General features: G+C 30.0%; 2 protein-coding genes across 2 annotated transcripts; one reads left to right on the top strand and one right to left on the bottom strand.

Moving 5' to 3' along the window:
- Positions 1-1,332: 1,332 nt before the first annotated feature.
- On the bottom strand, positions 1,333-2,949 carry LOC107894298 (leucine-rich repeat receptor-like protein kinase PEPR1). The gene has a single exon (XM_016819581.2). It carries the CDS (start codon positions 2,674-2,676, stop codon positions 1,471-1,473), a length of 1,206 nt encoding a protein of 401 aa, XP_016675070.2. The 5' UTR covers positions 2,677-2,949; the 3' UTR covers positions 1,333-1,470.
- Positions 2,950-9,310: 6,361 nt separating this feature from the next.
- Positions 9,311-11,578, top strand: LOC107894297 (cyclase-like protein 2). Its single transcript, XM_016819579.2, has 7 exons — positions 9,311-9,831; positions 9,931-9,975; positions 10,335-10,407; positions 10,478-10,575; positions 10,667-10,737; positions 11,042-11,181; positions 11,311-11,578. Exons 1-6 carry the CDS (start codon positions 9,408-9,410, stop codon positions 11,165-11,167), a joined length of 837 nt encoding a protein of 278 aa, XP_016675068.2. The 5' UTR covers positions 9,311-9,407; the 3' UTR covers positions 11,168-11,181; positions 11,311-11,578.
- Positions 11,579-12,084: the final 506 nt, after the last annotated feature.

The raw sequence follows: 12,084 nt of genomic DNA, 5'->3' as shown, positions 1-12,084 counted from the left end.
CACCAAACTATCTCTGACAGTTCTGCCACTAACCTGTATCCTTTTGTCGCTAATAATTGAATAGGTCAAATGTTGGTTTTCATCCTTCTATTATGCTTAAATTAGATTTTTATCTTTTTATTTTCAAACAATTATTGCACTAAAATCCACATAACAATCACATTTGATGAGATTTTAAAATTCACGGAAATAATTATCTATGAAGAGGCCCGAATTTAGATACTCAAAACTCAAGACCTTCACATTTGTCAACTAAACTAAAGACCAAGAAATAACAATATTGTTTTTAACTTATCATGCTTACATAAATTATATTTTTTTTATGTTGGAAGTAGAGTTGTCCATAGATCGAGCCGGAGTAAGTAAATAATTTAGGTTTGCTTTCTAGGCCTAGCCTAACTCGAAAAATAAGCCTAAAATTTTGTCTAAATTCAACCCAGATAAAAATACTAAAACTCGAGCCTGATCCACCTATATTAAGTTTTTTATATTATTTTTTATATAAAAGTAAATTTAAAAAATATAATACATCAAATACACTAAAAATATTAAAATAAACGTTTCTTAATAAATGATTTTTTTTTAAAATATACTTAAATAACACTAAGATAAATGTAACTTAGCAAGCAAATACATCTAAAATAGTAGCAAAATTAATAATAAAATAAGAGTTATACAATACCCAAATAATAATAACAAAATAGTAGCAATATAATAATGAAATGATAGCAAAACAATGAAAAACAATGGCAAAAAAAGTAAAAAAACAACAGAAGTTTTTTTTTTACAAATTAGGGTTGGGTTGGACTCAAAGTCAAAAAAATTTACCCGAAGTCTGGCCCATTTAGAAAACGGGTCTTATTTTTCTTTAAACTCATTTTTAGACCTATTTTTGACTATATCCTCCTACTTTTCGGACTGAACTTCGGTCAGGAAAATCTAACTAAAAAAAATTTTTAAAAAAAATCAATTTACCAGTTTAATCATTACAGCGCACTTACAATGGATGTGAAAAAATTATATAAAAGATATACTAAATAACTAAATAAAGTTTTAGTTAAAATAATAAAATTTGAATATTAAAATTATGGTGTTATATTTAAATCTCATATTATTAATTTTATATAAAAATATATACTAAAAGATAAAAAGATCATAATAATATAAGGTAATTTGTAAAAACAATATTTTTTAGTTATTTCATAATTAAATTGATGTTAAATTAATTTATTATATCAACTTAATCAGTTTAAATAATAGAAAAGTAAATCATGTAAAATTCATGGACCCTGAAGGAAAATTGTCCAATTTCTTCAAGATGAGCAATCCGAGTAGTGGTAATATTTTTATTTTATTGATAATGAAGAAAATAATTAGGTTAGGCTCATCTGTATATGTTTTTACATGATAAACTATATTAAGATAAAATAATTAAAAATGATGGGAAATCATGGACCGACAGATCTCACATTAAGCCATCGGTTTCCGACCATAAGCTTGCTTGCAAACTTCGTAAGGTTTCTGCGAAGGACTGCACAGCTGCGAAGATCCTGGACATCCCACTAGACAATTGTTCCCCAAGCTACCGGAAACCCACGTGTCGCCGCCGAAGAACTCCGACGGTGGTCTTCCGATCAAGAAATTCCCGTCCAGAAACAACCGTCGCAACGACTTCTTCTTGCTGTACTCCAATGGGATGGCGCCACGTAAGCGGTTGTAACGCAACGTCAAAGAGGACAGCTGTGGGTAGTTGACGAAGTCGGTGGGGGCGTTTCCCTCGATGTGGTTGAACCCGAGATCGATGGCCACGAGGTCGCTGTTACCGCCGGATGGCTTCGAAATCTCCACACGTGTTAAGCTGTTGTTGGCTAAGTCTGCCTGTTGTAATGCCGGTAAGAGAAAGAACCAGGCTCCGAGTGTGCCGGTGAACGAGTTTTCACTGAGTTCAACGACTTCCAGCTGAGTTAACCCATCGAAAGAGGAATTCGAGATGTACCCGGATAAAGAATTACCCTTTAAAGCAAGCTCCAATAAGTTATAAGGCAGTTTAGGTAGAAAACCGGTGAGTTGGTTGTAACTGAGATCGAGTCTCCTCAAACCAGAAAGCAAGTTGAGGGTTTTGGGCAAAGGTCCGGAAAGTGAATTATGAGAAATGTCCAAGGATTCAAGTGATTTCAGGGTGGTAACAGAGTCAGGGATTGACCCGGAGAAGGAGTTGGACTTGAGAATCAGAGTTTGGAGACTACGTAGGGAAGAAATGGAAGAAGGTATAGACCCGAAGAAGCTGTTATCAGAAAGATCAAGAATAGTGAGTTGGGTGAGTTGGGAAAGGAGAGGGGTGAGTTGGCCGGAGTAACCAGCAGGATCAAGGGTGATTTGGGTGACACGAGTTGAGTCAATGGAGCAAATAATGCCGCAGGTGAAGTGAGTGCGGCGAGGGAGAGCGCAAGGGTCGGCAGCGGCGAAGTCCCATGAAGCGAGACAAGACCATGAAGGGATTGAGGTTGGCTTGATAGAGGCCTTGAAGGCTTTAAGAGCTGAAATATCCTGCGGGAAAGTCAGGCCCTGAGATAGAGAAAAGTGGAGAAGAAGAAGAAGAAGAAGAAGATAACAAAGGGTGTTGAACATGGCGACAGGGCTTTGCTTTTCACTTGATGTGTAATTTTTGTTTTCCATTGCCAAAGAAAGAAGATAGTGGGAATGCAAGTGAAAAGAGCTTAATGAAAGTGAATCGATGATGCAAACTTATGGAGTTTGAAATTTCCATGTGGTTTTTGGAAGTTAGTGGTTTGGACTGTACACCACTCAAATTTTGTACTATTTATATTTACACACTATGTTTAATTTAGGTTGATTGTTCTTAAATTATATATTTTTTAGTTTAGTCTTTAATTTTTGGAAATTTAATCATTGATTAAATTTTCAAAATATTAGTATCGTATTAATTCAATGTTAGCTCAAATACGATACAAAGCATATTGAGAACATGTTAGTCGAATTTTAGATACATTTGTTCCTATCGTTTAAGCAATTTAAATCTGACATGTTAAAAAAAAAAGAATCCTTCTAAAATTTAGTGACACTATATATTTACTTTAACATGTTGGATACAAGTTGTCAATGTAATAATAATCCGATAATTGACAGAGTAATGTAATTGGAATGAAACTTTAATTTAAGGATTCAATTGAAATGTTTTGAATATGACCAATTTAGAATTTGATCTATAGTTTGAGGAGAGCTGACGAAATTAATCCATTTAATATAATTAAGCATTACGCTGCTCGAGAATCCAATAATTTAAAGGAGATAAAAGTTAATATAATGAAATAAGATTGCAGCAACCCGACAATCAGCATTAAATAAATGAAGAAATTAGCTGTCACAATACATATTAATACTCATAAATAAAAAGATAATACGTTATAACGTACTCGAATTAAAACTATATTTCTTATACTGATAATAATATTTATATTAATTGAATTAAAACTCAATTCACAAATCTTACCCGGAATTCTTTCTTACATGGAAACATGCAAGTAATTTGTTCTAACGTTGATTATATGGATTATTATTTTCTTCATCAACAAAAAAATAAAATAAAAAGATTTATTTGTGATTTTTTTTACTCTATTAAATGCCAATAAAATAATAATGTTATTAAATATATAGGAGGAAGAAGTGGACGCACAGATCCGTAATTGAGATATTTTCAACAGTTCTCCCACACCCAACTCTCCATGTTTCGCCACATTTCAGCCACAAAATTGGAATGACCAAAGGGCAGATATTAAATGCCCCAAATTTTGGAACTTTTACATCAGATGTCATCTTCTTTTTATCACCCATCCAGTTGGATTTGAGTTGGGTTTAATTTATATTAATTTATAAAATAATTTATTTTTCATTTAAAAATAATAAAATATAAAATAAAATGTTTTAAAATTATTTAATTTAATTTTGAACTATTTAAAATAAAAAATTTAAGTTCAAGTTGAGTTGAATCAGATTTATCAAGTTAGAAAAATTACTCGACCCATTAAACAGATTCACTCATGGTTATGCTTTTAATTTTTTAATTTTATTTAATTAATGGTTAGCATTGGGTACATTGATAGTATGAGTTTGTTATTCCAAAAGTAGTCTTAAAAAATTGTCACGTGTCTCCTGTTTTTTAAATATTTTACTATATTCTTATAGGAAACTTGTCAATTGATCTTACTTATAAAATCTAAAAACTTCACTAATAATTTGCCAAATATTTTCTCTTTTAACTAATAGAATACATAATGAATTATTTTAATTTTTGTATTATTTTTATTAGATTAACCTATACTTACCATGTGCGGTATGAAGTATATATATATATTCCGCAACTATTACATTTTAAAATATAGAACTTTATATGATGGCTTGATGGTCAATAGTGGTCATTGCTCCAAGTGTGGCATGTGTTCAAGTTGCGCTAGTCGCGTTAGTTGTTCGGGTTTTGCCTTGTTATCGTAATTCACCAAAAAAAATCATATATTTCAATGTTAATTTTTAAATGGTTGATAGTTTTAATGTAATTATAAATTTAACTCTAATTTGGTTTTTATAACTTTATATATTTTCTGAAACATAAAATTTCAATATTGAGGCAAATAATAGTTGTTAAATTCATTAAGTAAAATTTTGCTATTTTCAAAATATTATGCAACAAATATATTATCACGTTGAAATGTTATACCAATTTGCTATTTTTACAAAGTACTAAGAAAATAATGTCTTTCTAGTTAACGGATTTTACGACCACTAGACATAAATTTCAAAAACCGAAAAGTATAGAGATTGAAATGATCAAATTGGAAAACATGAGTCAAATCCACAACTTACTGATAGTTATATATTTTGGTACTTAAAGGTAACAATGTTAACTTTTTATTGTTTAATTTGGGTTCTAATGTTAGTTTGATTAAAGTTAATTGCTAATATTGTTAGGTTTGAATTTTTCGTGATTTTGTTAATAGAAAAAAATTTAGTGTTAACTGTGAATTTATTTAACTTGCCAAATACAATCTAATGAATGTATTTTAATTTCGATTTTAGGGTTGATTTGATGAAAGTTAATTGCTAAAAAGTTTAGCAATTAACTTTCATCAAATCAACCCTAAAACCTGAATTAAACACTAAAAAGTTATCATTGTTAACTTTAGATATCAAAATCTATAACTTTTGTCAAATACAAATACCACATTTGACCAAAAAATAATATAGGTACCACATTAAAAAAAATATCAAACACGTGTACCAAACTATCCATTAAGCCTATTTTTAATAACTAACTTCATTAAAAACTACCACTTTTAAGTTTCCTAAAAAAATCGTTTTCTACAAAAATGGTAATTTTCAAAAAAATTTATACATAAATATTTTTTTTGGTACAATAATAATTTGAACCCAAATTATTCCTGGGGAGGTGATAACTCGATTAATAGGTTACAACTTAGGATTCATATATATTTTTCAATTAATATGATATGATCAAGTATAAGTGATGTTGAATTAATATGCGACACTAAATTTAATTCAGATTATTTTAAAAAATATGTAAAAAATGGGATAAATACTAAAACTATACATGAACTTTAATTCAATGTGCAATATGATACATAAACATTTATTTTTGACAATTGTATTTATGTAATTTTGATTCGTTTTAATTTTCACAAATAACTAACATGATTGGTGACGTAGAATTATTTTATGTTTATCTATTACATAACTAAACAATTATATTTATCAAATATGAAAATAAATTGATCTATTTATTTTTTTCAATGCATACAATTAAATTAAAATCAAAGTTTTATGTATACAACTGAACTCAAATAAAAAAAATCAAGTGTATAATTGCATCAAATGAAAGTTTATGTATCGCATTGCATATTTGATCAATATTCATATATAAATTTAATATACATCCCATTAGAGAATGATGTTAATGGTAGGGCTCGAACCTGTGAAGTGCTAAGAAGCTGCAACATAAGTCGATGTACTATATCTTAAACTGCATTTTAGTCTCTCTACTTGAAAAAATGAGCAAATTGGTCCCTTTTATGTTATTAAAGGAATAAAATAGTCCATTCATCAAATTTGTACATTAAATGCTTGTTTTAGTTCTTTATATTACAAAATGCTTTATATATAAGACAAAATAACAAACTTATCTTAATAATTACGCCTTTATTCAGTTTGGTCCATAACCTTCTACATTTTTGTAATAGCTCGATTTTCAACGGTGCTGGAAAAGGTTGTAACAATTTGTTTTTCAGTGGTATCAGAAGTGGCAATTCCAAAACCTGATTTTCTGATGATTGAGTCTGTAAATATTATATAATAATATTTATGAGCCTATTATAGTATTATATTCAATTTTGGTCTAGGAATTTTCTTGAATTGATAGTTAATTAAGGTACAAGAACTAAGTTGGAAAAATCGTAAAAGTTAATCATTATAGATTTTTATTTGATAAAAGGCTTATTCAGTAATTGAACAAGGTTTAAGATGGATGGTGTGAGCTCTTTGCTGATATGATCCACGCATTCTGAATGTTCCAAAATCTACAAGGTAAAAGTAGTCTAAAAGTAAGTATTTAAAATAATTAGTAAGCTCATACAAATTCAATACTCTACTTGCCTCACAAAACAATTATATAATAACTTAATACACAAATACATTTTGCCTATCTGCCAACACAGTTCGCCAGCAAGGTAGGTGCATATATTTATATTCGTTTACTTAGCCGCCAACACAGTTCGCTAGCAAGGTAGGTGCATATATATATTCGTTTACCTAGCCATCAACATAGTTTGCCAATAAGGTAGGTGCACCTAATTTATTGAAAATCATAAAACAACGACTCTCCTCCTGTCAACTCTATATCCAACATTTCGTTATTGCGAACTTCAATTATAATAGTCAATTCTTCCATTTCTCTTTTATTTCTTAACTTTTGAAGTTTCACATTTCACACGCTTCACATTACCCGATGAACGTCGTAAAAGAGTTCAAAACACAGGTACACTTCACATCAGAGGCTCATTCAAGATAAACATATATAGAGGTGCCAGGTTACCTGTAACACCCCTAACCTGTTTTCGTCGTCGGATTAGGGTTACGAAGCATTACCAAAATAGAAAGTTTAATTACAATATGTAAGGTTTGATAATTACATCAGGTTAGGTTATAATGGCATTGAAATTTTTAAGTTTAATTGATGAATAAGTGTTGAATGCCTTGTTAAGATGTTGAATTTGAACATTTGAGCTTGTTTAGCATGATTTGATCAGTTTTGAATCAAGTAAATGTGTTGATTTTTGAATATATTGAGTGGTTGTTGTTGGAAACTATAAATAGGTAACAAATGGTTTATTTTTACCAAAAATAGGGTCCACGTCCAGATGACCATCCTCCCTCGTCACAACGTCAGTTAACAATAAGTGACGTCGCGACGTCAAGTGATTTGAGGTCGTGAGGTGACGTACTATTTGGCGATGTCACGACGTGGAAGAGATGATGTCACGACGTCAGCCCTAACCTTTTAAAATTTTACAATTTGGTCCTATTTCGTGTTCGGGTTGACAAAAAGAGCTTTCATAAGCTCAATTAAGACTCGAAATTGATTGTTTAACATGATTTGAATGTGATTAACACTTAATTGCATGTGTGAATGATTATTTACTGCGTATTTAACTGTAGTTGCTACGACAACGAATATGACATCTTGTAAATTGGACCTGACAATTGCGTTGGGCGAAGGATATTGCAATTTTTATCTGGAGTGAAATTAGATAAATTTCCTTACAATTTAACAATTCCATTAGAAATTTCATTAGATAAATTTCGTTCAAGTACTATATAGATTAATTTATTTCACTTATTTTGATAGGAATTAAATTGTTCATTATCCTATAAACTATTAACCAAAATAATTAACACTCTTATCAATGATCTATGTTTGATCATTTTCTAAATAAAAAAATTGATACATGTCATTTTACATGCTTAAATTTTAATTAATTTTTTTAATATTATATTCTTATTATTGTAATTTGTGTAAAATAATGTTCCTTATTCAATTTATTGAATATAGATAATATATATGAACTTATTTGAAAATTTTAATATCATAACAAAAAAACCCGAAATCATAAAGAAAACATTTTTAACATATTTATTGTACAATATAATTTTACTTCATATAATTAATATAAAATAATATTATTTAAAATAATAAGTAAATAACATAATTAAAATATATCAATCATTTTGATAATTCAAATATATTGCTAATAAAAAATTTCTAATTATTATTAAAGCATTTGGTAAAAATATATATTATTTTCGAAAAGTAAAAATGATATATTGTAAAAATTTTCACCATTTAATTTTTATTTTTCTTAACTGTCAATAAATTAACTATAATAATTTGTAGACTGTCAGAATATAATATATTAGAAAAATGTAGTATTTATAAAATTATGTATATGAATATAAAGTCAATTATTATATAAATAATTAGAATTTATGGTTTAAAAAGGTAATATGATTTTCTTTTGGTTAATGCAAACCTAATCATTTAAATATTTTATTATATATATTTATTTAATAAAAGGTTTTTAATAGAATTAAAATTCTTATTATAAATATAAAATAATTTTTTAACTAATTATTTTAATAAAATTAAAATTAATAAATTTTATAAAAAAATAAAAAATTAAAACAAAAAATCTAGATAACAACAAAAGTTATATTAATAGTTTGTTTTTATAGATAGAGATAAAGAGATTAAATTATTCTGTTTACTAAAAAAACAACTAAATTAGGGTAAACTATAAAATAGTCATTTTTGTTTGCCTTAGATTACATTTTAGTCAGTTACGTTATCGTTTTGTTACGAAGTGATCACTTTACTGTTAAGCTCCGTTACCTCCCTAACGACGGTCCTATGTGGCAGTCCAAATGAGTTTTAAATGCCAGCTTAAATGTCCTACGTGGCAATTCAAATTAAATTTATTTAATTAAAAACATATTTTTATCATAACAATTGGATATCGAAGTTGACATTTAAGGACTGCTTTTAAGGAGGTAACGAAGTTCAACGATAGAATAACCACTTCGTAACAAAACAATAATGTAACTGACTAAAACGTAACATTTCAAATATAAATAAATAAAAAATAATCCGAAATAAATAAAAATAACTATTTTTATAATTTACTGCTAAATTATTATTTATTAAAGAAAAATCCAATAACATAGGGTATCACGATCCCTTAAAAGCGGCACAGCAAGCCAATGAGTGGAGCGCAGATTTTAAACGCAAAAAACCAACTTCACTTCCCATTTCCTAGTCTTCCACGATGACTCCCCTCCACTTCTTCCTCCTCCTCCTCGTCCTCCTCCTTTCGTCAGCTGCTTTAATCTCCGCCGCCGCCGCCACCACCGCATATCCTTCCATCCCGGGCACCGATTCCACAACTGATTGTGGCCTATCCGGAGGAGACGAGAATCCAGTTCCCATCCGTCGCGAAGTCTACGGTAACGGCAAGATATTCGACATCAGCCATAGGTACACCGTCGACATGCCGTCTTGGGAATCCAAGGACGGCGTAGGACAGTTCCTATGGTTGCCTAAAAGCATGAAGAACGGTTCCCTCGCTAATAATTCGGAGATGAAACTCCCAACTCACACCGGCACCCACCTTGACGCTCCCGGACACGTCATCGATCGGTACTTCGATGCCGGCTTCGATGTCGATACCCTAGATTTGGAAGTACTTAATGGTAACTAATATTTAAATAAAATAGTAATAAAATTCACTTATTTGATATAATTTATTTCTATTTCTCTTCTTTATTTTGGGTAAAATTTTCACCTTACAGGTCCTGCCCTGTTGATAGATGTTCCAAGGGATAAAAACATTACTGGTCTGTATCTATATCTTTGCCTTCTCTTTTTCATTTTGGTGGTTATATTTAGGTGTATCTATAAAGTCATCCCTTTATGAACATTAATTTGTTAGAATTTGGTTCACCTATTTTTTTCAGAACTAAGAATCTGATTCAGTTGTTGATAAACGCTTGAACTTAACTTCAGGTTTTTGTTAATTTGCTTGTATATAAATTATTGAATGGCTAGTTTTCAGGTTTAAATACTACTTAATTGAACTAATTTCACAAATTAGAGGGGACTTTTTGAAAAATAGAATGATGAAATTTATAATTCGACCATATATTTATATATTTGGAAATTTATTATCGTGTTTTTCTTCTTCCTAAATTTATAGCTGAGGTTATGGAGTCTTTGAAAATACCAAAGGGAGTACGTAGAGTTCTTTTCAGAACATTAAATACTGACAGGTAATTATATAAATACGCCACGGAATCTTGTAAGAAGGAAAATTTTGAGGCTAAACTTGTGGATTTTCAGGCGGCTAATGTTCAAGAAAGAGTTTGATACAAGCTACGTTGGATTTATGAAGGATGGAGCAGAGTGGTTGGTTAAACACACTGACATCAAATTTATTGGTGAGATGATTGCCTTCCAAAATTTGCCTTTAAATTTGGTTCTTGCTTGCTAGTAGTAGTTTAGATGACATGTTTGTTTTCTGAAATTCAGGAATTGATTACTTATCTGTTGCTGCCTTTGATGATTTGATTCCATCTCATATAGTTTTCCTAGAAGGCCGGGTAAGAAATCTTCGTCTTTTGTGTTATCTAGCTGCTGTGTTTTGGTTACTATAATGATTTCATTCATCACTGAACTTATCGCTTTCCAGTATGATTGCTGTGTCAATTTTGATATCCTGCTTCATACGTTCATGAATCTTTGTGTATGCTTGTTATCATGTATGTTTGGATTACTTGGTTCTCTAATGTGCCTTACTTAGCAAGTCTCCTTAGTTGTTTTGCTTTGAGTAATATGATTGAAGGCTAGAAATGTCATATAAACAGCGAGCGTCTGCGCACTTCTGATACTTGACATCAACCGCAGGATATCATTCTTGTGGAAGGTTTAAAACTCGATGACGTTCAACCTGGAATATATTCAGTCCATTGCTTACCATTAAGATTGCTTGGTGCTGAAGGATCACCAACTAGATGCATTCTCATCAAATGATGTTGTTGTCCTTGGTAAGTCCTGCATTCTTGCTCAAGGCGTGGCATTGTTGCTACTGTCAGCTAAAACAAACTATTTGTAGTTTTCACTATTTTCTATATTAGTTACTATCGAGGACATGAGATAAGTGGGTTCGTTTTCAGGGCAATGATGATGCTAATGGCACACCGTCGTCTTATTAGGCATGTTGTTTGGAAAGAGGTAATGGGCGGGTGACATTACGGGTGGTGTTTGATTGGAACAAGGCAAATAACGGGTTTATGAGTTGGAACTTGACGCTGTTAGGAATCCTAGAAGGGAGCTTCAGTATAGAAATTTAGTTGCAGTGAACTACACTTTTCGTGTAATATATCATTATGATATTTCTTTTAAGTTCTCTTTTATTTCATAAATAATAATACACTTACGCCACGTTTGGTTGGTTGGAGTATTAGTTTTTCCACATTTTAATTATTAATTGGCTATAAACTAATCACAATTAGTATTTTTTAACCACTCAAGTGACTTGTTTGTGGCAAAGAGGGAAAAATTTTTGCGGTTTTATTTTTTACAGAAGTTTTTATCCATCTTTCTAGTTACATGATTAAATTTGTACTAATTATTTTATATTTTATATTTTATATCTAACTATTTTAAAACATATGCATTAAATATATACCAAACATAAAATTATTGATGGTTGTGTTGAATATCATTGTTAGATTTAGTCGCTGAACATAATTTTTATGAAAATGTTTATTGGATGGTAAAATAACTGGAAAACTCATTGAATTCCAACCTGACCCAATTTTATAGGTTTTTTTTTTTTGAAAATTGAGTTTGTTTAATATCAAATTATACTTTTAATATTTAGTTTTAAGATATAATTCAACAATTTCATTTATATTGTATATATATATATGCATGCAAGTCATGTC

The sequence above is a fragment of the Gossypium hirsutum genome, chromosome D13 (assembly GCF_007990345.1).
Source record: "Gossypium hirsutum isolate 1008001.06 chromosome D13, Gossypium_hirsutum_v2.1, whole genome shotgun sequence".
NCBI lineage: Eukaryota > Viridiplantae > Streptophyta > Magnoliopsida > Malvales > Malvaceae > Gossypium > Gossypium hirsutum.
Note: the sequence above shows the minus strand (reverse complement) of the source record. Positions and strands in the feature narration are given on the sequence as shown.